This window comes from Suricata suricatta, chromosome 2, assembly GCF_006229205.1.
Source record: "Suricata suricatta isolate VVHF042 chromosome 2, meerkat_22Aug2017_6uvM2_HiC, whole genome shotgun sequence".
NCBI lineage: Eukaryota > Metazoa > Chordata > Mammalia > Carnivora > Herpestidae > Suricata > Suricata suricatta.
In genome coordinates, this window is record NC_043701.1 from 175,146,593 (window position 1) to 175,170,762 (window position 24,170).

General features: G+C 54.7%; 1 protein-coding gene across 2 annotated transcripts in view; it reads left to right on the top strand.

Annotated features, from left to right (window-relative positions):
- GRK5 (G protein-coupled receptor kinase 5) overlaps nt 1-24,170 on the top strand; it is a 204,744-nt gene that overhangs the window by 143,154 nt on the left and 37,420 nt on the right. For both annotated transcript variants that reach the window (XM_029932677.1, XM_029932676.1), the window contains exon 4: nt 8,019-8,096. In XM_029932677.1, coding sequence (XP_029788537.1) covers nt 8,019-8,096 — 78 coding nt within the window. The remainder of the gene's footprint in view (nt 1-8,018; nt 8,097-24,170) is intronic.

Genomic DNA, 24,170 nt, shown 5'->3' on the forward strand with positions numbered 1-24,170 from the left:
ATTCCCACCAACAGTGTAGGAGGGTGCCCGTCTCTCCACACTCTCGCCAGCATCTACAGTCTCTTGATTTGTTCATTTTAGCCACTCTGACTGGTGTGAGGTGGTATCTCAGTGTGGTTTTGATTTGTGTTTCCCTGATGATGAGTGATGTTGAGCAACAGGTTTCTAAAAGATCCCCAAGGCTTCTGGGTTGGAACAGGCAGAAGCTCTGATAGGAGGTGACTAAAGGTGAGAGCTGATGGTTGCTAGAGCCAACGTGGAAGCATTCGGCTGTGGTGACAGTGACGGCATTTGGGGTGTGTTTTGGAGGCAGAGCTAACGGTACTTTCAGATGCCTTGTGGGTGAGACAGAAGGTAGATGACTTCAAAGTGTTGACCTGAGTGGGTGGAAGGCTGTGGGAGGCGTGTTTGGGGGAAGACCAGGAACTCTGTGTCAGACACACTCGGCTGGAGGGTCTTTTGGACACCCAAGTGAAGATGATTGAGGGGAGATTGGTGTTCAATTTTAGGATCTGCAAGGAAGATCTGGGCTGGAGATGGAAGATTGGGAGTTGTCAGTGTGCAGTGGGTATTTAGGGCCATGGACTGGCTGAGCTGACCAAGGAGATGAATGGGGAAGGAAAGATGAGCACCAGAGCCTGAGCCCTGGACCAAGACTGCTCCCCATTTGGAAATGATGAGGCATTGCCAGCATTGAGACTCATCAAGAGAGTTGATGAGGCAGAGCAGGGCAAGGCTAAACCCAGGAGCCAGTGGAATTTTCCAGCCACGTGTCTTATTTAGATGCTTATAGTCAGTTTGAGAAGAAAAAGAAGAAAAAAACCCAATGGATGCCCATTTTCATTCTGGTCATGCAGACGCTCCCTTTTGCTGGGCCTGTACCAAGAGCTTTTTTTTTCTGGAAAGGAAATGCAAGTCTGGCTCCCCGTGTTGATGCGACAAATGCTCTTTACATACGTCTTCACGCGGCCGTGCTCCTGGAGCCGCCCCGCCCCTCGCACTTTGTCTGCATCTCTGGGAATGAGCGGGGCCTTTTCATCACCCATCTTGACGTCAAATGACCAGGCTTTGGAACACCTCTTTTATGCAGGAAGACTTTATTGAGTTTTCCAGGGCTGGCGCAGTTCTCGTCTGAAATATGTTTTTTCCTTCCATCCTGCCTAGAACTCCGAGGAGGCGGCATGCAGCCCCGGTCCCCCTGGCTCAGCTTCCACCGTCCACACCGTTCCCACCTCTGTGTTGAATTCCTACCAAGCGGAGTGTATTAAAAATAACTCGTCCTCGTCAGCCTCTGACGTAGTCCCCAGGAAAGGCTGCTTTCCTGCACAGTCCTAATGGCTGAGTTTCTCAAGTCAAGCAGGGGACTCATGGCTGTCTTAAAATAGGGCCTGGGTGACTATGGTGAGGGGGGCAGAACGGCGTGTGTATCACTCATCAGAGGTAATTCTGCAGGGGTCATTCTGCCCTTCGTCTCGGTGGTTGAAGGCCTTCTGGGGGCCTCAGGAGGACTCTCATTGCCCTCCCACAGAGAGACGGGGGCAGTGACCAGAGTCCAAGCCATGACTAGATTTGGCTTCAAAGAATATTTTCCCACCTGGTCAGGGGACCAGAAAGGAATCAGTGTCAACCTCCTCAGGACCACAGGGTCTTTGCACAGACTTCTTAAAGATGGACGCACTTCCTATCTCATCTGTTTTCTGGGAGCCTTGATGGCATCCCAACTCATTTGAAACCTTCCTATACCCCGACTTGGGTGTGGCAGAAACTTTTCAGGTCTCTTCTCTTTGGGGTTAGGGGAGATTTGGCAGATACTTGACCAGTTTTTCAGCCCTTCTTTACTGGAGGTGTCCAGTGTTCTAGCAGTTGGACGCTACACGCTGAGCAGAAGTAAGTTTCTGCCCTCATGGTACTGGCTTTTTGGTTAAATGAAAGATTGAAAAATAAATACATAAAGGAACATTTTAATGAAGTAAGTGATCCTAGCTATGAGTTTAGACAGCTAAGTATTCAGTATCTATCGCTGTTGTAAGGAATTACCTCAAAACCTAGCAGCTTGAAACAACAAGAACGTTTATTATCTCATGGCTTTTGTGGGTCAAAAATTTTGGAATATGTTACCGAGAGGCTGTGGGCTCTCGGCTTCTTAAAAGGTTGGATTAAGATGTTGGCTGGAGTAGCAGTCATTCAAGGCTTGATTTGTTTCCAAGTTTATGCACTTGGTGGTGGCTGTTGGTTGAGACCTCCGTGTTTTCCAGGTGAACCTCCCCATGGGACTGCTTGAGTGTCCTTACAACATGGCTGGCTTTCCCCAGAGCCAGTGGTCCAAGCCAGCATGCTAGAAACTGCCGTGTCTTTTATGCCCTAGCCTTGGAGGTCGCACACTGTCAGAGCTCCATTAACACCATGTTTATGCAGGTTGACCCTTTCCAGCATGGAGAGAGACTTCTCAGGAGCGTGAATCACAAGGATCATTAATGTCTCCATCGTGGAAACTGGCAACCACAAATACGAGGTTAAGACAAATGCAATTTTGTGTCAGGAAATGCTAAAAGGTCCTTCAAGCCATTCATTAGCCCAGAACTATGGGAAATCACTTGAAATCAGTGTGCTATCCCCTGGCTTTAAATATGCCTGGTTATTTGGAAATTATTTGTGAAACAGTTTGCTGTTCCTCATCAAAGGAGTCAAGCATCCTGCTTCTCTTATTTGTAATTCAGACACAGTATTGGTTTTGGTTTTCTGTCACTCTTGTGCTCTCCCTAAAGAAGAAGCTAGAAGGGAAGTAATCATTCTTCATATGGATGTAGAGACCCTCAGAACAGTTGGTGAAGCCATACCCTGGGATCAGGGTCATTTGAAGAAGTACCGCTCATAAAATGGGTTCATATAGCACAACTCTATGGGATTGTCCAGCCTCCTGGAGACCCCGCCCATTCTCCCAAACAACATGGCTGTCCTAGAAGCTGCCATGTTCTTAAAGTGTCACCTGTAGTCCACACTCGACTGGAGCAAGGATGAGCCAACATAGGCCAAAGAGTTCTTTCTCTGGATTTTATAGGCTGGTGAGGAAGTCCTTCTCTGGTCAAGAAGGCTTAAAATAGAAAGCTTGAGAGCTGTTGACCACCATGTGCCACTTGAGCAAGCCTGTCTGCACTGAGAGAGAACGAAGCACGTGTGTGCACACGCACAGATGAGAGTGGCTTCCAGAAGCCCTCATGTTGCTGGTTCCTGGTGGTCCGGGCCTGGTTGCATTTTCGTTCTCCACACAGTTTGGTAGTTCAATCCATCCTTGACTACTAGGAGCCAAGAGATCATGGTTCTGCCTGAAGTGAGTTAGGTTGGCATTCTTCTTCCTTAGAACTGAAAGGGTCACAGGGAGAGTGAAAGGCCTTGGCATGGTAGCCTTATGAGTCTTGTTGGAGAGTGAAGACGGAGAAATAATTTGGGGCTAGAGGAGGAGGAGAAGCAGCTAGGCCGTCCGGAGGTGGGTGGACAGGGCGGGAGAGAACCACTCAGGGCTGAGGCACTCAGGAGGACCATGGGGCAAGCAGGTGATGGCATGGGCCTCTGCTATGGGACCCCGACAGCTGCCTGTGAGTATGTCACCTCACCCAAGAGAAAGGTGTGACACCCCTTCCCTCCTTCCTTCTTTTTAGCTTTTGCCCCAGCCGGGGTGTGTTGTACAAGCACACAGCAGCTGTGGTGCTGCCCAGGATGGTCTGAGGTCCCCTCGGGGTCACTCCTACTACTGTCGGGTTGTGTCCCAACATGGCCAGGAGGCAGTGACTCCCTTCCTGACCTAGGCCCTGGGGGCAGGGGGCCAGTGACCCTTCCTGACCGAGGCCCAACAGGGCTCCTCAGAAGGCAGAGGGAGACAGAGAACAGTCTGTCCAGGTAGATGCAGGCTGTGGGCCCATCTCACCCTGGGGTCCCTGGGGGATGCCCTGTTGCAGTAGTCCTGCATTCCAGCTGGGGAGCAGAGAGGGGGCAAGGTCAGGGTCCGGCCACCTGAAGGACTGCTCCGTCAGGGCCCCGACAGGAGACTGAAGCCCGCCCACAAAGGAGTAAGTGCAGGGCTGCTGGGCAGGAAGGAGACCTCAGTGGCGCTGATGCCAGGGCCCTTTGCCACCTCTAGGTCTGCAGGGACAGGGGGAGGGACTGATGCAGGCCAGCGTACACCCGCTGGATCTTCAGAAATGGGGTCTGGGAACCATGGTGCCCAGGCGGGGAGGTGACTGCCCGCCTTGACTGTCGCTACCCCGCACCAGGGTAGAGAGCGGTTCTGCAGGGGCACACGGAGACCTCCAGGCCACACGGGCAGCACGGGCAAGGCGCCGAGGCGGGTGTGGGTGGAGCCGGGTGTTTCTCCAGAAAGGGCCGTGGTGAGCAGCGCTGCCAGCCAAGCACGTCACTTGTCCCTGCCGCGGGGACTGTGGAAAAGCTGACCACATCGGTAATTACAGCCGCCGGAGGTGACAAGGCCTCCTAGCATCTCTGACTTCACCTTCTTGTCAGGGCAGGAGAAGGTCTCCCAGGAGGAGGAGGTGACATCTTAAGTTAGTCAGAGGCTGAGAGGAATCCGGCTCAGACTCTGCCCTTTAAACCAGTGCCGGCTTCTTTGAAAATGTGGCAGGTCCCCTTTTACTGGCTTGCGGTCCCCGTGTTTTTAGAAACATCAGAGGAAAGTGTGTTTTAACAGACAGGACATACTTTCACAGGCATTTTCTGAGACTGATGATGTAATTAGAGCAGACGAAGAGGATGAAATATTAGGTTTATAAACGTGATGCACCCAGATGTTTATACTCTTTGGCAGGCACAGATCCATAAATAATTCTTTTTGCCTTAAACCCAACGTAGGGTTTTGCTCTTTGTGTGATAGCAGCATCCCCTCTCCAAAGGCCATTTCTGCATTTGGCATAAATCACAATGTGAACAGAGACTCGTGAACTGGCGCCCCCCTCCGTTGGCACCCTGGATGTATGTATCGGGAAGAGTAATGCCCTCCCAGTGGATGGGCAAAGTGCCCTTCGGCGCTCCGGCTGTTAGGGTTGAGCCCACGGGTTTCAAATGGGCCTCAGAGCAGAGACGATGACTCATGTCCCCTCTGGTGAAGGGAGGGGAGAGGACCTAGCACTCTCTCTGGTTGGAGGGAACCCCCTCGCAGATGGAGGCCGTGGGGCGTTCTTTGCATGTAAGTTTCCTCTCTTTTCATTGAAGTCTTTGTCTGCCATGGCCCGCACCAACGCTCATTGTGCATTTCTAGGCTGTTGGCCCAACCTCTTATTTGCTGCTTCTGTTTCCTGGTTTTAGCTGATTTCAGCAGCTTGTGCCTACGACCTGGGCAGGAGTGTTCCCATGGCAGTGGATTCCCGGGTGGCCTGGTCCCCTCCTCCGGCAGGGTGCTGTGCCTGAGCTCCGCCGGCCCAGCCAAGCTGCCATGGTGCCTTGTCTCCGTCGGACGCCTCTCGGGGGTCACTGTGGAGACACAGCCTGTCACTCCAGGTGACTTAATCAGTGTGGAAAGCCCAGCTGGAAGCCTTCTGTTGGTTTTCTGCCTCCCAACACAAATGCTCTTCAAGTGGTGCTGACCTGACGTGGACTCTCAAAGAAAGGCCTTTTGATCCTGGGCTGGCGATGCCTGTCCCCGTGTGCTCCCGGCTGCCTCCCTGTGGAACTGTGGCGCCCAGCCGCCCAGCCGGGCCTCTGCCGGGAGGCAGCTGACCTGAAAGTGATGTTATTTTTTTAACGTGGGTTTTAGTACCCAGAGCAATAATATTTTCAGCTGGTTATTGAGGCTGATTAATGAGCTTCAAGCCTCTATTTGGTTAAATAGAACCACCTTCACAGATGTATTTTGGGACAGTGCAAATCCAGGGTTCGGCATGGGATTGAATTACCCCAAAAGGTGGTCGGTCATTTGCCCGGGGTCTGGGCCCTGCAAAGCAGTCTGGGTAAATTCCCAGGGTGCCAGACCACGGGGCAGATTTTCAGAGCAGAAAGACACTGGGTGCCTTTCTCCTGTTCGGTGGCGCTCTAGAACGCTGAGCCCCTTTAGAGACATAGCTGCAGCCCTGTCACATGCTCGCTCTCCTGGTTATCGTGCTCTCAGAGCCTCAGTTTCTTCATCTGTAAATTGGGAATACTAACACCTGCCTTGAGGGTGAGCCTATGACCCACTCCATACTATGTGTGTGGGGCAGAGGGTGTAGATGTGCACACTTGTGTTAGTTTGGGAGGATTGTTGGGGAGCCTGGGGGAGGGATTAACAGGAAAAACTCAAGGGGAAAGAGCCATCGACTCTCCTTAGATAGAATCAGGAAATCATCCATCAAATCAATGCAAGAAATGATGGATCCCACAAGGCTATCTTGATAAAGGTGTGGAGGCACGGCCTTGGGAGGGACATGCGCTGAGATGGGTGGCCCGGTGGGAAGTCAGGAGGCTTGTGCTCCTGTCCCAGTTCTGCTGTGACCAGGCCAGTCCTTTCCTTCTCTGAGCCCTGGGGGCCCGCGCTGGAAAGTGAGGGGGTTGGATTCCTTCCAGAACCACTATCCCATTGCTCTGTGATCCAGATGACCGAAGTGTTCATATTTCTTCCTTGGAGAAAATCACGGAGTCTGGATTCTCTGTGAGAAGAAAAATGGAAGCACAAGGAGACTCAGCCACGTGGGGAAGCGTGCCAGGCTGCATCTGTGGGCTTTCCAAATGTGCCTGTTTCCCGCTTGTCCGGAAGGCTCTTCCGGACGGGCCCGGGGGAGAAATTGGACCCTAGGCACTGGGTTGAGGGCCTGCCCTGAACTGCACCGGGAGGGCTGGGGCGCTGTGCTCCACGGGGCTGCAGGCTGTCTGTGCTGACGTCATTTCCTCTGTCTCTTTTGAAATAGCTGTTCTTTTGGGCCGAAGTTGACAAATCCTTGGGTGGTGGATTTTGAAATGGTTATAAACAATGTGCAATTAGTTCTCTTGTCTAAATGAGAAAGGCAGGCTTACCCAGGCTTCCTGTTAACCCGAGGCCTTTCATCCTCTTGGCAAATGCATCCAACATGAGTGAAAGAGCGCCTCTTGAGGTCAAGGAAAATAAGGTTTGTCTTTTGGAGGTCCACTGACTGGACCTGCCATCTGGAGGCCTAGATTCCTTGGTGTTGTTGACAAAGAGCTCTGGTGTGGAGGTCGGGCCACCACCTCCCCCTGAATGACCCTGGGCAAGTCTGCAGAACCTCTCCTGGCCTTCATATGCAGATGAAGGGGGATAGTGGTACCCCCTCCCCCTCCCCCTCCCATGTCCCTACCTGGGCTTTTCTGAGGTTCAGATAAGAACATCTAAAAACTCTCTATGTTTATTTTATAAGCTGAAAAGCTACAAAAGGTAGCCCATCCATATTAACGTTTTCTCTTGGAAGGCACAATGATGACCGTGGTGATAATCACGGCAACTGTTCATTGAGCGTTATTATCATACGCCTGCCCTGCGCTGAGAGCTTTATCACAGTCTGTCCGCACAGTCGCCTTGTACTCCGAGCTCTTTCTACCTCCATTTTGGAGGGTGAGGACTTTGTCTAAGGTCACGCGGCTCCAAGGTCTGAGTGACCTGAGGGTGGGGCAGCCTCTCCGGACCTTCCAGTTTGGTGGCTGGTTATTTTCCAGCGGCTCCTGTGATTTACCTAAGTTGGTGGTTCTCAACCCCAGCTGCCAGGGCCCTGCCCTCACAGCCAGGGGGTCTGGGGTGGGGGGCCGTGCACCAGCGTTAGCCCCGGGTGATGCTAACATGCAGCCTGAGAGAAGAGGGCCTGTCCTAAGCTTCGTGTTCATGGATCGTGCCAAGGAGGTTGGGCTGGACGTCAAGGCTCCTTGGCCAGGTCTCCTTCCCAGTCCTGGCCTCAACTTCCTGCCCCGTGGAGGAGGGATTGGTCCCTTGACCTCCATGCTTGCTGTCCTGTCCGGGGGCCGCTGCGGTTGTCACTGTAAGAAACTCCTGAGCAGATCTGTTATTGCTCTTGTGCTCTTTTCTCTTTCAGGCAGAATATGAAGTCACTCCGGATGAAAAACTGGGGGAAAAAGGGAAGGAGATTATGACCAAGTACCTCACCCCAAAGGTAAGAGGCTGCCTGAACCCCACAGCAGGAGGAAGAGGGGGGCCTTTTAGAGGAATCTGAGCCCTGGATCGGTGCCAGGCTGTGTGGGGGAGGGGGGGCTGGAAAGCACATGTGAAGCACATGCAGCCATTGGTCTGCAGAGACCCAGCACCCTCCTCCTCCCCCAGCGAGTGCCCAAGGCAGGCGAGCGAGGCCCAGGGCAGTGGGCCAGGCCTGGGGTGGGGAGGCCTGCTTGCTGGGGCCCAGTCCCGTCCAGGGACCCCATGCTGCCCACTGCCCATACCCAAGGTTTATAGCTGGACGGGTGGAGGCCTGGCCCAGCCAGGGTTGTGAGTGCCCAGAAGAAAGGGCACAGGGGGAGTGGTTTGGAGGGGCTGGTGTAGAGGGGACGGGGCGGGGGGTGATCAGGAAGGAAACGGCGTGGCAGAGGTGACCTCGGGTAAATACATACAGAATGTAGAGTATCATAAAGTATGTCCTGGGTATACTGAAGGGAGAGGGGCCCCCGGGACCCTGCCGCGGGAGCACCCACACCCCGGTGCTGAAGGAGTGGTACTGCCAGCCCCTGGGGTCCTGGTGGCCTTGGTTCCCTGGAACCTGTCCCTTCTCACCCCCAACTTGACAGGTAAATGTGCTTTCCTTCTGGCTCCGAATTTGGCCTGGGGTTCTAGAGACATCTCTTCTCCCCACCTGATCCAGTCAGGTCCCCTCATTGGGCCTCAGTTTCTGTTTCTTAAACATGGCGCTCCCTGCCAGACCCAGCTTCTCGAGGCCTTGAGAGTCTAAGATGAGCCCTGCATCCACACAGTTTGGGTGGGCCAGCGGTGGCTTCATCTGTCCTGGGCTGCTGGTGGACCGCAGCTGCCTCAGCCTGTGTGACGGGGTGTCAGCTGTTGGCCCATCCCCACAGAGTGTGGCAGGGAGTAGCAACACAGGCAAGCAGATCAGGGAACAGCTTCACCCCTGGTCTATCACGTGACGTTGCTCCTCCTCTCCCGGCGCCTCAGTGTTCTTTGCTGTGAAATGGGTGGGGCTTGACCAGATACCCTCAGAGGGTCTCTGCACATGGGCTCATCGTGGACTCCGTTCTCTCAGCCTACACTGAACAACACGTGGTTCACAAACTCAGGACCAAACAGTGAGAAAGACGGGAGATGCTTCAGCTAGAGAGAGATGTGTTGCCAACGAGAAGTGGAGACTCCCCGGATATGACATTTAGCTGCTGATAAGAGGCCGCCCCTGCCCCTGCCCGCCTGCCACCTTGGGGGCGCTGCCCCGTGGCTGGCATCCCTTCGCAGCTGCTCTAAAGCAGCATGCAGTGACACTGGTTTCCTGCGGCTGCTCAGGGTGACCCCACGCAGACAAGGGAGGATTGTGGCCAGCAGGACTCCGGGGCACATATAGCTCCTGCAGCAGCAGGGGCCTGACAGCCAGTGACCCCCTTGCAGAGGCATCCAGGGTGACCTCCAGGTTTTACACCCACAGCAGCTCCCTCAGACTTTCAAATCAGGCCTCCTCCCCCTGCTCCTACAGATCGTCCCTGTGCATTTGTGCACGCTTTAACTCCATGACGTGGAAGGCCCTTGAAGTGTATAAACCCCATCTTGATGTTCTCAGCAAGCGTCCCTGGGGGTCCTTGGCAGCTCCGGTCCCACCTCACACCCTCGCTGCCCCCTCGGGGGTTGTGGAGGCGGCGGGGGGGGGGGGGGGCGGGTCCCTGAGCGTGCGGGGTTCCCCCAGGGTCTCTCGTACCACCCCGGGTCCTGCCGTGGGTGCTCCTCCCCAGCATCTGCAGGTGGCCAGGGGGCAGCTCTGCACAGTCTCACACCCAGAGAGGTCTCCTGCGTCACTTCCTCGAACTCGTGCCGAGCCGTCACCCCTGCTGGTCATGCTCCTACTGCCTCCCCTCCGGGTCTCTCTTTCTGCCTCCTTCTGTCCACGTGACGGGCACACGCTCACAGTACTTTGGTGCATTTCAGAAATGAGAGGCTTCGTGCTCGCATAGCAGCCCCAGACGCTGGGTGGGGCTGGCTCGCCCTGCACAAGGTGTGGCCCTGGGCACAGGTGGCTGCCCGCTTCGTCTGCGGGGCCACTGGGCCCTGCTCTGTTCCAGACACAGGCCTCGTTGGCGTCTGTGGAAGTTCTTAGGTCAAGGAGGAGATGTGTCTGAGTGGGGTCCCTGTCCACCCACACTTGCAGCTGCTGACATGTGGCTTTTGATCTCCTGGTCACCTCTCGAAATGGCACGAACACCCTGGGCATAAGCGGCACCCAGAGGTCCGAGGAGGTGGGTGAGAGCAGCCGCTCGCCAGCTGAGCACCCACAGGGGGCCTGACACCTCAGGGTCCTGAGAGGTGTGGCCAGGTGGCAGCCAGGGCCCAGAGAGGCGGCTGACGTGCTACAGCCGCTCAGCCACTACGGCCTTCAGCTGCGCTCAGCACAGGCTGTTTCCACGGGGCCTGAGCTTTGCCAGTCCGGCTCTGCGTCCGCGCCCAGCTCAGGGCTGCCCCCTGCTTGTACTCCCCCAGACACGTACTGGGGACCCACTGGGTGCAGACAGCGTCTCCTGATCCTTGCAGCTGCCATGAGCTGTGACTCTGTTGGCTCCGTCTCATGGTTGAGCGCGGGGAGGCTCGGGAGGGGCCGTCCCTGTCCCAGCTCATGCAGCCAGGACTTGAGCCCTCGGTCTTTGCCCCGTGGTGCACGGTTTCCCACGCCGGGCCCGTCACCACCCTCCTACCGCCCTCCTACCGCCCCGGCCGGGCACACCTGCTGGCCCCCTCAGCTACTACAGGGCTGTTTCACTCTCTCCCGACCTGGCCAGCCGTATCCAGAAGCCTCTGCTGGTGGCCCCGTCCCGCCCTCCAGACCTCTCTGCCCCTGCTCCGTGCTGCCTCCGTCTCCTGGAGGGACGGGGCCCAGACTCCATCAGCTCGCATGGTTTTACATGTGCCTCAGAGCCGGCCAACATTCTTCCCTTAAGTGCTCCTCGATTTAAAGAATTTAAACCACACCATATGTTACGGCCCAGGGGCCTGGGGGAGGTGGTCGAAGCGGTCCCGTGGGGTGACCGTTTTCCGACAATAAATTTCACACTGCCTCCCAGTCCTTCCTGGAGCCAATCTCTCAGGAGCTGTTTTCACTTCTCGGTTCTGCAGATGCCCCCGTGCCGGGGGGCCAGGGGCTGAGGCACCAGCATTGGCCCTGAGGTCTCTGAACAACCCCCAGAGCCGTTGTCCCCAAACCCAGACTGTCCTTACCTTGAGCCTTTCCTCGAGATCTAGCCCCTGCATCAGCTCTAAGCAGCAGGGTAGGTGGAAGAACACGGACCATTTGAGAGGCTCTGTGGTCAACTATGTGTGGGCAGCACTCTCTGCTGCGTGTTCCCCTTGCGAAAATTCGCCCCGCCTGTGAGCATATCAAAGGCCCTGAGAAGTCCCGCGATAATGAAACCTGTTTAACTGCAGACAAAGCATCTCCCAAACTTATTTGAGCATAAAACCTTTTTCCTCCAAATTTTACATCCTGCTGATTACATCTGTGGCTGCAGAACACATCCAAGGGTCTTCATGACCTGGTTTTTTTCTGCTTCAAAATGCTTTCTCCTGAGAGCCCTCACACAGGCCCCACACTGGGCTTTGGCCAAGTCTCTTCTTGACCACCACACCTCGTTGTCCCTGTTCAGGCCGTGGCCCTTCACCTAGACCCCTGCTCGGTTTTTTTACCCCCGTTTGTGTCCCTCAGCCTGACACCTCGGCTGCACACAGCCCTCTGCCCCTGGTCAGACGCCATCAAACCTCCCTGGGCAGTCACCGAGCATGCAGCACTGTTGTACTTAAGTCTGTGAGGTCAGTGCTCCCGGTGCCGGGGTTCTGAGGAGCCCACCCTGCAGAGGGGGTGACACACATCAACGAGTCTGTGAACGGCAGTGTGACGGGAGCCATGGTGGAACTGCGCAAAAGGAAGAGAGCAGGGGGCTCCTGAGAAGCTCCCCCTTGGCCACCCCGGACAAGCCAGGAGGCTTCTGGGAGGTGAAGCAGCTGAATCAAATTTTAGGGTAATGTGGAGCAAGAGGCCAGGTATGAATGAAAGGAAAGAAGGGCCATTCGTGGGCAAAGGTATAGAGCATCACCTGGGAATGTTCTGCCCCCAGGGGACAGTTGGCAGAGACGGGAGATATTTTTGATTGGCACAGCTCAGGGGGGAAGGGGGGATGTGCTAACGGCATCTAACGGGTAGGGGCTGGTGGTGCGGTTGAGCGCCCTACGATGCATGGGAATAACAATTATCTGACCCCAAATGTCAGTGGTGCCGAGGTTGAGAAACCCTGGTGCAGACATGGGCGAGGGGGTGGCAGGAGTAGAAGGTAGGGGGACGGGGGTCTGGCAGGGCCTGGAAAACCATGCTGAGGAGATTGACACCATCCTGGCGGCAGTGGGGGCCACTTGCCATTGAGGCTGGTCCCTCTGACCATGTGGACAACAGGGAGGGGGAGGACCAGAGGCAGAAGACCAGGGAGCTGATGCAGGTGCTGGGACGTGATAGCACAAGGGTCTTGGGAAACGTTAGGAGGAAGGAGTTCTTGGGGGCAGCCAGGTGTGGGGTGTGAAGGGGAAGGGGGCAGGAGACCCACGTGACTCCTGGTTTTTGTCTTGAGTCACTGAGTGGGTGCAATGCCCCAGGAAAGACAGAGCACGTAGGACGATGGTCATTGCTGCAGGCAGCAGGGTCTCGCTGGGCAGAGATGGTGGCGTTTGCTCTTCCTGGGTGGCCCCCTGCACCTGCCAGCGCTGGACTTACGGCTCGCAATGGTGGTGAGCCGCTTTGAATGGGACAGTGAGGGGCCCTGGGAAGCTCCCTTCCGCGAGCCCCTCACCTTGGGTCCCTCGTGCCTTTTCGTGGGGAGCTGCCACTTGGCTGGTTTTTGTTTCCTGGAATCTGACATGGTGTGTTTGCTGGGAGTCTGGCGGGAAAGCCCCTCCCCCACGCCCCCGCCCCTGGCCCCACGCCCGCCCCCTCCACATTCTAAGTCCGAGTTTATGCCCGGAGCTGAATTCTCACTCCCTGTGCGATGACACCCTTCAAGCCCTGGCTTAAAGACTCCCTTCCCCAGAGGTGAGCCCACTCCTTGGGCACTGCCCAGATCGTGCATCAGTTGTCCAGACGTGGCCAGCTTTGCCCTGGGGGCCGTTAGAGACACCAGCCCTGGGTCGGGTTTGGAGTGCCCCGGAAGCGGGGATCTAACACAAAAGTGGCAGAGAGCTGCGAGAAGACCTTTCAGAACCGGGGAGACCTGGGTTGGAGGGCAGACCTGACCTCTTTCAGCTGCGCGGCCTTGGGAAAGTTATTCGCCTTCCAGCTGTCAAGTGGGTGGGATGGTGGTGAAGGTCACAACTGCCAGCAAGTTCACAGCCCCGGGGCTGCTCCGTGGTAGACGCTAGCTCAGTGGGGGCTAGCGTCGGACTTCCCCCTTCCTCCCTGTGTTTCAAAATGAGGCTCTTGAATGAGGAAATCACTCAGACATGAACTCCAGCTGCGGAGTTGAGCGAGGCCAAGGAGGGGTCCGGAGGGCCCCCAGCCGCAGAGGCCGGCCAGAGGGGCCAGGCTCGCTAGAAGGCGATGCGTTCGTCAGGATGATTAATTCTAGCTGCCACAAGAAACAGCCCCCAATCTCAGGGGCTTCACCCAGCAGACAGTCTTTCTTTCTTAGGCACAGTCTGATTGAGTCTTCAGTTCTCCTGGGCGAAGACCAGAGGCCCTGGCTGCTTTTGTGGTCCCACCATCTTGGAGGTGTTGTCTCATGGTCACTGCCAAAGGGGAGGAGAGAAGTGAAGGAGGCGCTCAAGCATGAGCTGCCTGGTTAAAGCTCCCCTGGCCAGCAAGGGAGGCCGACAGATTTGGGGGAGCAGATGGAATGCTGCTTCCTGCCTTCCTGCCTGCCTACCTTCCCAACCCCCTAGCTCAGAGAAGCTGCCCAGAGGCCCCCTGGTCAGATCAGATGTGTGCACTGAGCTCTGCAGAGATCCGGGCAGCTCACCTTCCAGGTACCTGCAAGACCAGAGGTGATTCAGGTGTTCGCGGTGGGCGTGGAGGAGCAGGCTTGCTCTGAGCTGGGATGGACCAGGAAGTAGTGTTAATTAGAGTAATAAATAATAATAGGTGATCATGCAAGTGTCCATCACTGCAGACTTTAAAATATTAGCTTTATGGAGATATAATTCACATACCATAAAATGTATCCTTTTAAAATGTACGGTTCCATGGTTTAAAATACTCACAGAGTAGTACAACTGTCAGCATTATTTGCATCCGGGACATTTTATCACCCCCAATAGAAATACGGTACTCATGAGCAGTCACTCCCTGTCTCCCTTGCTTCCCAGCCCCTCCCTGGCAACCACTAATCTACTTCCTGTCTCGGCGGATTTGCCTATTCTGGACATTTCATATAAATGGGGTCCTAGAGTGCGTGGCCTTTTGTATCTTCTTCTACTTACAGCCGTGTTTTCAGGGGGTACCCATGCTGTAACGTACATCAGCCCCTCGCTCTATTTCACGGCTGGGTAGGCTGCCCCTGTGTCGATAGACCCCGTTGTTTTTATCTTGTCATCAACGGATGGATGCTTGGGTTGTTTACACTTCGGGGCTCTAACGAATAACGTTGCCGTGAATATTTGGGTACGGTTTCCGCCTGGACACGTGTTTTCATCCCCCTTGGGGTGACACTTAGGAGTGGGGCCGTGGGTCACATGGTAACTCGGTATGTAGTAATGCCAAGACTGCCAGCAGTGCTCTTGCAGGGGCCGTGCCGTTTTCCACTCCCCACCGGCTGTGCGCGAGGCTTCCTGTTTCTCTGCATGCTCACCAGCACTTGCCACTTTCTGTCTTTTTGATTTTATTCATCTTAGAGGGTGTGAATCGCATCTCAGGGTGGTTTTGATTTGCATTTTCCTGATGACTCACCATGCTGAGCACCATTTCATGTGCTTATCGGCCATTTGTGGGTCTTGGGAGAACTGTCTATGCAGATCCTTTGTTCATCTTTAAATTAGGTTGATTATCTTCTTAAAGCTGCATCCTAAGGCTTCTTTGTATGCTCTGCACACAAGTCTTTTATCAGGTGATGTGCAAACATTTTCTCCGCTTCTGTGAGTGGCCCTTTTCCTTCTGTGATGATGTTCTCTGAAGCACAACAGTTTTTAATTTTGATAAAACTCAGATTCATTTTTGCTACTTGTTTTTAAATGACTTGCTTTCACTTTGTCTTATCTACCCTTGTCAGAAGGCCTCAGGGTTTGGGGGGAACAGGGTGCATATGGGGACAGAGTAAACAAACCGTGGTGCACATTAGGCCCCTGAATCTGTCTTCCCCTGGAGAACCGAAGCCCCGCTGCCAGTTGGGAAGAGCAGCCCGGGCCCGTCCTTCACGAACATTCAGAAAGTCCGTCTGTATCTGGGACTGCGATGGGAGCTAACACACCTGCTCTTGGCTCTTCTGTAGCAACTCTCCCAGCTGGGTATTAGCATCCCCATTTTACAGGTCAGGCAACCAAGGTCTGGGAAAGGAAGAGGCTGGTGTAGAGTCGTGGAGGCAGGGCTCCAGGTCAGGCCCTGAGAACCCTGCTCCCGCCGTGTCGTTTGGAGGACGTGCTGCCGTGATTCATTTCAACCGAGCCTCGTGACCGTTGTGCCAGGTCTCCATCTTTGAGCTGGACCAGCCCAGTCACTGAGGCCTGGCCCATGGCACCCCGTTTCGATGTGGGTTTGCTAGGCAGTATCAGTGGGCTCGGGGGGTGGCTTAGACCTGGTAGAGGGTTCTGCGGAAAGGGCCTGGACACCAAGGTGCACGGGTGGGTTGGGTCAGCCCTCTGACATGAACCGGCTTGGTAATCTCTGTGGGATGCTGGGAACGCCCAGGGCGGGCGGCTCTGGGAGGGCATTTCTAGCTGGAGGTCTACCGGTGGGATATGGTCCTCCGGCCCCGCACGGACACATGCCCCTTTGTTTCTGTAAACAATGATAGGGTAAAGCGGGGAAGTTACCCATCAGCCTGAGTTTTTGCGCAAAAGAAATCTATTCCTAGTACTGGTGTGGCTCTCTGGAAAACATCCACCTTTTAAAAAGTAAAGAGCTTGAATGAAAGGAAATAATAATTATTCCAAGTTCCTCTTTCTCTGGCCCCTGGTCCCCTGCTCATTTCACTGGCACCGCCCCCTTCCTGATGGGAGAAGCAGATGAGCAGTCCAAGCTAGCCCGGGCTGGCTGGCCCCTTGTGGGGACAGCTCCTCCGCCTTGGGGGCAGTCGGTGGCTTCAGTCCTTGCCCTCAGGGGCACACAGAGCCCCAGCTCTGCCCCTTCCAGCTATACCTCCTTGGAGCCTCAGTCTCCCCATCTGTGTATGGGGATGACAAATACAGTGAGCAGGTGGGGCTCGTGACCATCCTTCATTCTTTTTTTAATTTTTAAATGTTTATTATTTACTTATCTTTAAATTTTATTTAAGTTTATTCTTGAGAGAGAGAGAGCCCGTGCGCACACACAGGGGAGGAGCGCTTAACCCACTGAGCCACCCAGGCACCCCTATTACTTATTTTTTGAGACAGAGAGAGACAGCATGAGCAGAGGAGGGGCAGAGAGAGAGAGAGGAACATAGAACTCAAAGCAGGCTCCAGGCTCCGAGCTGTCAGCCCAGAGCCCGACGTGGGGCTTGCACTTAAGAACCATGAGATCGTGACCTGAGCTGAAGTCGGACTGAGCCACCCAGAGGCCCCCATCCTTCATCTCTATGATTCCTTCACAGGTTTTGCTGAATCTGCATACCAACTTCACAATTGTTTATACAACTTTTTTTTTTTTTTTAATTAACTCCTGTCTTTCTGTTTAATTTAAAATAAGTTTCAGGGCACCTGGCTGGGTCAGTCGGTGGAGCATGTACCTCTTGATCTTGATCTTGTAAGTTTGGGCCCCACGTTGGATGTAGAGATCACTTAAAAATAAAATCTTTTAAATAAATTAAATCAAAGTTACAAAGGAAAACTTTGTATTTAGGAACATGCCTGGAAACCCAGTATTCATTTGTCACACAGAACGATGACTAGGAAAGTGGCATTAAATCCTAGGTGGGTCCTCTTTTGCCCACCTGAGGCTCTGAACCTAAAGCCACCGTTCTCTTCATTTCGAAGGGAGACTAATGAGCACGGGAGAGGTGTTAGCAAGACAGTGGCATCACACTGAGACTTTCTTCTTGATGATAGAAGGCTCAAAGGAGAATTGAAAAGGAAGTGCCTTTGTCACTGCGAGCGATTCAGTGTATCGTGTCCCTGTACCTCCCAAAGACCACTGCATCCTCTCGGAAAGTGCTGGGCTAACAGCCTACTTCCCAGCTGTGATGCAGTTTGTAAATGCTGCTTCTTAGAGACAGCATGACCTAGAGCAAGGAGCTCTGCACCCGGAGACGGGCTCATCCCCCGTCTCCCTTCCCGGAGTCCCTGGTCTGGCGGGGAGCGGGCTTGGACTAACCCAGCCTTGGTCACCAGGGTAGTCCAGGGCATGGGATACGGGTGGCTTGGGCAAATCCCTCCCTTCCAAGTGCCTGCCCCATCCTTTGTGGGGTTTGGGCGTCTAGACACTGGCCCCGGACCCAGCACATCATCTCTGCTAGATTGCTTGGCCCTCAGCTGTCTCCCGGCACCTGGAAGAATCCAGGGAGCTCGGGGTCTACCCTCGCTTGACCCCTCCTGAGCAGGCTGTGGCCAGGGAGGGGCAGCTGGGCCACACACCCTGGCCTTTCCTGCTTTTTGCCACAGCACTGCAAAAAGACTCCCGAGAAGAGGACTGAGAAGGGAACCGGAGAGAGGAACTGCCTGGAGGTTTCTCAAGCAGCAGTGGGGAAGGGGAGGCTGGGCCTCGCTTCCTCTTCCAGTCTTGGGAGCAGCAGAGAGCGGAGTTCAAAACGAATAAAGGCACATTTGTGCTTACTAGCTAGCAGGGGCAAGACAGAAGGGAGCTAGTCTATTGAGCAGCTACTGCGTGCCTGGAACTCTGTGTCCCTGTTGTACGCAGTCCTCATAACAGCCAGCAGAGAGGACGAGAAATGAGCACTTAGAGGGGCTGAATACTTGCCCGGGAGCACCGAGCTTCGGCAGACTGGGGACTTGAACCCAGGCATGAGCTCCAAAGCCTACCCTCTTCTCCCTCCCCTCACAGCCAGATGCCTCCTCTCCCTGGGCCTCAGTGTCCGTCAGTCCAGTGAGGAGGTTGGCCCTCCTGCTCCACGTCCCTCCAGATCCAGGGACAGCCCTTACTGCATGCCAGACAGGAGTCCAAGGGCTTTAAAGAACTCACTTAATCCTCACATCTACCCCCATGGATTACGACCTCTATTTTAAAGGTGAAGAGGTGAAGACACAGAGAGGTTGAGTAACTCTCAAGGTCACATAGCTGAGATAGGGGAAGCTGAGACTTCAGAGTCTGTGCTCTTGACCCTGCCCCATCCTGCTCTCCTGCAATGACCTAGCCCGGCTCCCTGCCTGGGCTCTTCCTCAAGTATCTTCTTGGTTGAGGGTTTATTAATGACCCAGAAGCACTCACCGGGGAGCTAGGCTGCTGTTTGGAGAACAGCAGCGCCTGTGAGGGCCCCTGGGTCATTTCAGCTTCACCCCAGTGCCCAGCACAGCACCACTCCCGGCGAAGGGCCCTGCTGCCTAAGCCGCCTTCCTGAATGGAGGCCTGGGCCTCAGACATCCTGGTACTTTGGGGGAGGAGCTGAGAACCCATCCTGGGGGGTCCTTCCTCTAGTTTACACTCAGGGGACAGAGGACACCTCCCAGGGCGGGCCGTGGCACCTGGGGGAATCCGTGGCCTTGCAGATAGCTTTAGCGAAAGATTCCCAGTAAGTAAAGACACAGGCCAGTGCGGTTGAGCGTCCTGGGGGCTGGACTCCCTTTTGCCTTCATCCCCACCCCCGCACCCTATCTTTTAAAGAACACTTCTGGGGGCGCCTCGGGGGCTCAGTGTTTGAGTGGTTGACTTCAGCCCAGGTCATGGTCTTGTGGTTCATGGGATGGAGCCCTGCATGGGGCTCTGCAATAACAGTATGGAGCCCGCTTGGGATTCTCTCTCTCTCTCTCTCTCAAAATAAACTAAAAGAAAAAAAAAAAAAGAACATTTCCGGCTTGGTGGAACCCAGCTTTAAGACCAGAACTAAGCCCAACTTTTCATTCCCTATATGAGGAGACTGAGGCCCAAAGAAGGGGCTGCACCCCTCCCCTATAAGGGTCACGTGGCTTGGGAAAGAAGACTGGAATGTTCCTTGCCAGACTTTCCCCAACCCTCTGCTGGAAGCTTGGTGAGAAGGCACCGGAAGAAATTGACTTCATTTTCCAATTCTTACTGTCGTCGGCCTGCAGCTGGGCCTGAATTCCCCTGAGGGTCTTCTTCTCAGAGCAATCTGGGTCTAAATGCTGACATGTTTGCACCATCCAAGCCAAACAGAGAAGCTGCTGGTACCGGAAGTTCTACCATTTAATCGTCCCTGGTTTTAGATGGAGACCCTTGAAGGGGAATTGTTAACTCTTTTCTAAGCGTGGATTCTAAGGGGGGAGATGTTGGCAACTAAAGTTCATTTAGCACCTACTGGATGCTATATGCTCTGTCCCTCTCTCTTGTCCCATCTGCACGGTGGTCCTGCACTGGGGACACACTTGTCCCTTCCGTGTTGGGCAGGGGTCTCTCGCTGTTGAGAAGGAGGTGGAAGAATTGAACACAGGGACTCGAAGGGTCCCTGTATGCAGACACCTCCAGCAGCACTATTCGGTCTCCAGGGGGTGGAAAGGACCCCGTGCCCATCAACAGATGAACAGATAGACAGCACGTGGTCTGCCCACCCCGTGGACTATTACTCAGACACAAATAGGAACAGAGCCCTGACATAGGCTACCATCCGGGTGAGCCTTGAAAACATGATGCAGAGAGAAGGCAGCCAGACATAAAAGGCCACACGTTGTATGGTCGCACATATATGAAATGTCAGCACAGGCAAATCTGTCGAGACGGAGACAGATTAGAGTTTACCGGGGCCCATGGGAGGGAGAGATGGGGTGTTACTGCGTGATAGGGTGATGAGAAAATTTTGGAAAAAGATGGCAGTTGTCATGATACATGTGATTATCACCACTGAGCTGTACACTTAAAAATCGTGGAAATGACAGTTTTTTATGTTATGTATATTTCACAGTAAAAGAAAAAGACCAACAAAAAGAGTGAGCCCAGGCTCTTTCTGATTCAGAGCCTGTGATCTCTCTCCTCCGCTGTGCTGTCTTCCCAGAAGTTAACTGGAGACAGAATTTGCCCCAAATCAGCGTCCCAGGGGCTGCAGGACTGAGCAGGTTGGGGAGGGACAAGGGTGCCTCATCTGTAGGCTGTAGGTGCTGGCTGCTCCCTCCTGGCCCTTATCCAGCTGCTGGCCCTGAACCTGGGGCTTGGCTTTCTCTTTGCCCCAGGTCATTGGCGCTGTCTCCAGCCCCAGCCTCCCCGCCCCTCCCCCAGCAATTTTAACGACTGTGCATTTGTCCTTCAAAGAGACACACTTATCTTTCTCCTCTAACCTTTCCTGGAAAACAAATTCTTGCCCGCAGCCTGACTTCTTTTCAGCCCCTTCTGACATCCTGGAGGCTGACGTGCCAGCCCGGGCTCCGCACAGCATGCCCGTCTGGGTCCCTTTCCTTTCTCGTGACCTTTCAGGTCAGAAAATTGGGTTCTTCTTTGATGCCAGTGGAGTCGGCTCGGCCTCCGATCCCCATTCCTGCGTGTGTGTGTGTGTGTGTGTGTGTGTGTGTGTGTGTGTGTAGTAGTAGTAGTAGTATTTCCTGCCCAGCATTCCTCTCTTTAGAGTGGCTGGAGACAGAGCAATCAGCCTTAGGGTTCCTGAGGACATCCCCCCGCCCCCTGGGCTGGCAGCAGTGCTGGGCTCCGTGCTGCCTGTTCTCCGCTCTGAGACGGCCCCTCCCCGTCCCTGGACCTTGGGCAGAGAAATGACATCATGGGAGGTCGGGGGTGGGGGGTTTTGGTTGAATACCCTGAATCTTCGGAAATTCCTGCCCCTCCTTCGCTCCCAAGCCCCATGGAATGAAATCTTCACTGGAGAAAAGTCTTCCAAGGCCAAGTATTTCCAACACAGTTTCAAACTGAAGCCAGTTTGGAAGCCGGGGAACGGGGAGGGTGTTCTGGGAGACGGAAAGTTGGCTTGCTGTGCCCTCGCCTCTGGAGCACCAGGAAGGAGAGACGCTCGCCACCATGAGCATCTTGCACACCAGCCCCTTCGGACCAGAGCACTGCTCATGAGTTTCCACCATGCGGTGGACCCAACCCAGAGGACAGGGGACCGGATTCAAACCACTCGCCAGGAAGAGTCACACTTCTCTGGGTCCCGACAGCCAGTGTGTGCAGCCAGTGGGTAAACAGCATGTCATCCCCCATCCAACACATGGGCCCACCGGTCATGGCTGGGGATTATCAAATTGACAGAGCCTGGCTGGCCCCTCACTTCACGTCCAGGCACGTTTCATTTTGTTAATTATCGCTTCTTGCTTTTGACGTAAAGATTCAAGGCCTGGGTCAGGGTCACTCGTGCATTTTCCTTTCTTTCTCATTAAAATTGCCCAGCTCTCAGGGCCCCTAGCTAAATTCTGCCGATGTTTAAAAATGTCCTCTCTCTCTCCGTGACCCCTGCATATCCTCCCTCCTGATTTCTGCGAAGCCACTTGAACTGCAAAGGAAATACGGGTCAAGCCCCTTTAAGCCCCAATCTGCTCTCGGTTCTTGAAGGGTTGTGGCTGTTTTTCAAGGGCCGTGTTTCTCCACTTTGCTGACCCAGGAAATGTGACACCTTGTGACTTGGGGCGGCCAGGTCAGCAGGGACACCGTCGGAAAGGGCGGGAAGCCCGGACAGAGGCAGGGCTTGCTCAGAGCACGTCCGGGCCTCGGGGCCCTTCACTGGGTCGGTGACCTCTGTGAGTCTGCTCTTTGGGGTCCTCAGAGACAATCCTTCGTCTTAAATTTGTCCGGAAAAGTGTCAGTTTTGCCACAGGAAAATAACTGATTTTTTTTAAGTTTATTTTTGAGAGAACACACCGAGAGGGGGAGGGCAGAGAGAGAGGGAGAGAGGATCCCAAGCAGGCTTCATGCCCTCAGTGCAGAGCCTGACGCGGGGCTCGATTGCACAAACCATGAAATCATGACCTGAGCCTAAATCAGGAGTCAGACGCTGAACCAACTGAGCCACCCAGGCGCCCAAGAATTGATTCTTTTGGAGCCTGGGCATCTCAGAAGGCTCGCAGCATGCGACGGCCAGGACCTAAACGCAGGAAGCGTCCTGCTCGTTGCTTAAGCAAACCCCCTTCGTCCTCTGGGCCGTAGTCAGACCGCACGGGTGGTCAGCCAGGAGGCCACTTGTGTCCTGATGAGACCGGTTCCCTGAGCTGTCCTCCGGGGGCCGAGGGGCCACGCCACACTCTCCGTCCCTCAGCCGTCCTCAGTCCCCAGTCTCGATCGCCTCCCCACCATCAGTCAAGTAAGTTGGTCTGTGAGGTCCTTGGGGTGCAACCCGTGACCTGAGCTCAGAACGGACACTCAGGGAACCTCTGTGGCTGACGGACTGAATCAGGTCGGACTCCAGTAGGAGAGGTGGGGGGCTCCTGGCTCTCCGACCGCTCACAGGCCTCTCAGCTCTGCTTCCAAAGACCGCTCCTGTCCCTTGCGATGTCCTCCTGGCCTGGCGGGGTAACCCCAGAGGGGTACAAGAGACTGTTACTCAGAGTGAAGGAGACGGCCAGGGCGGTCCCGTGTGGCTGCATCATAATGGGACCGTTGGCCTCGCGGAGGATGCCAGGCTACTTCTCAACACAGTGTCAGGGTGTCGCCTTCCGAACCTTCTCCCCTTTCCACGAGAAGCTCCAGGGAGCCCCGTGAGCTCCTCAGACTCTGGACCTTTGGCTGTTCATCGTGGAAAGATGAAGGTGAAGATCGGGCTCCCGAGGACTTGGTGGCAGGCGGAAGGTGGACCCCTGGGTGTCCCTCCTGAGGAGGCCGCTTTGAGACAAAGTGCTATCCGCTGGAGACCAGGGAAGATCCAGGTTCTGTGGGGACTGAAGCTTCAATGACTTGGAGACCGTCCTCATTACAAAAAGGAAGAGCATATTAGGTGCAAACATATTTCCTGAGAACAAGAAAAGGAATCAAGCAAATGACTGGCGCCTCTGAGATTCAGGGACCTTTTTGTCCGAGATCTCAGTTTACCCGAAGTGCCTGTGCAGAAACAGGTCCGCTCCCACCTGGAGGGCTCGGTGACTCCCAGGACGGCCAGTACAGGGTCCACAGCTTAAGCTTTCTTTGCTTCAGTGAATCGCCTCTGACTGGAGACCGTGCCCACCCCAGAGGGGAGGCGGTGGGCTCCCTTCGAACTCAAAAGAGGCACAATGAGACTTGTTATTTGGCTTCTATCCCCAGGACCTCTGGCCACCAGTCACCTGTCCGGCCTGTGTCCATGCCCAGTGGGGCTACATCTGGCACGGTGCTCAGGCCTTGCAGCCCACCAGTCAGGCTGACCGTGACCCTCGGGGAGGCAGTGGGGACATTTTGGCTGAAGGTTTTGATTAAAAAGGTGGAAGAATAGTGCTCTTTCTTCCTGTCCCAGACCTCCAATCCATCCTCAAGTGAGGAAACTTTCTGTCCAAGGCTGCTGCTCAGTACACTCCCTCCTTGGCAAGCAGGTTTCATTTCAAGCCAGGATTTGGGGTTCGGAGGGGCCCCGCCTCCCCCACCTCCTGCCAGTCCTCGCCCCCTCCCTAGAGTCAGGGGAGCCGGGCTGAGTTCCCGGAGCTCAGAACCAGCCGACTTGAGGGGTACAGGGAGGGAAGAGCAAGGAGACAGGAAACCTCTGGGGGTGCATGTGGTATTTGGGGGGAGGGGCTCCCAGTCATCTGCCCCACCTCCTCAGTTTACGGGCCATGAATTCGTCTGGATTTTTGGTGGCAAGTGGCAGATGCTTAGTTCCCAGTTGCTCAAACAAGAGGAATT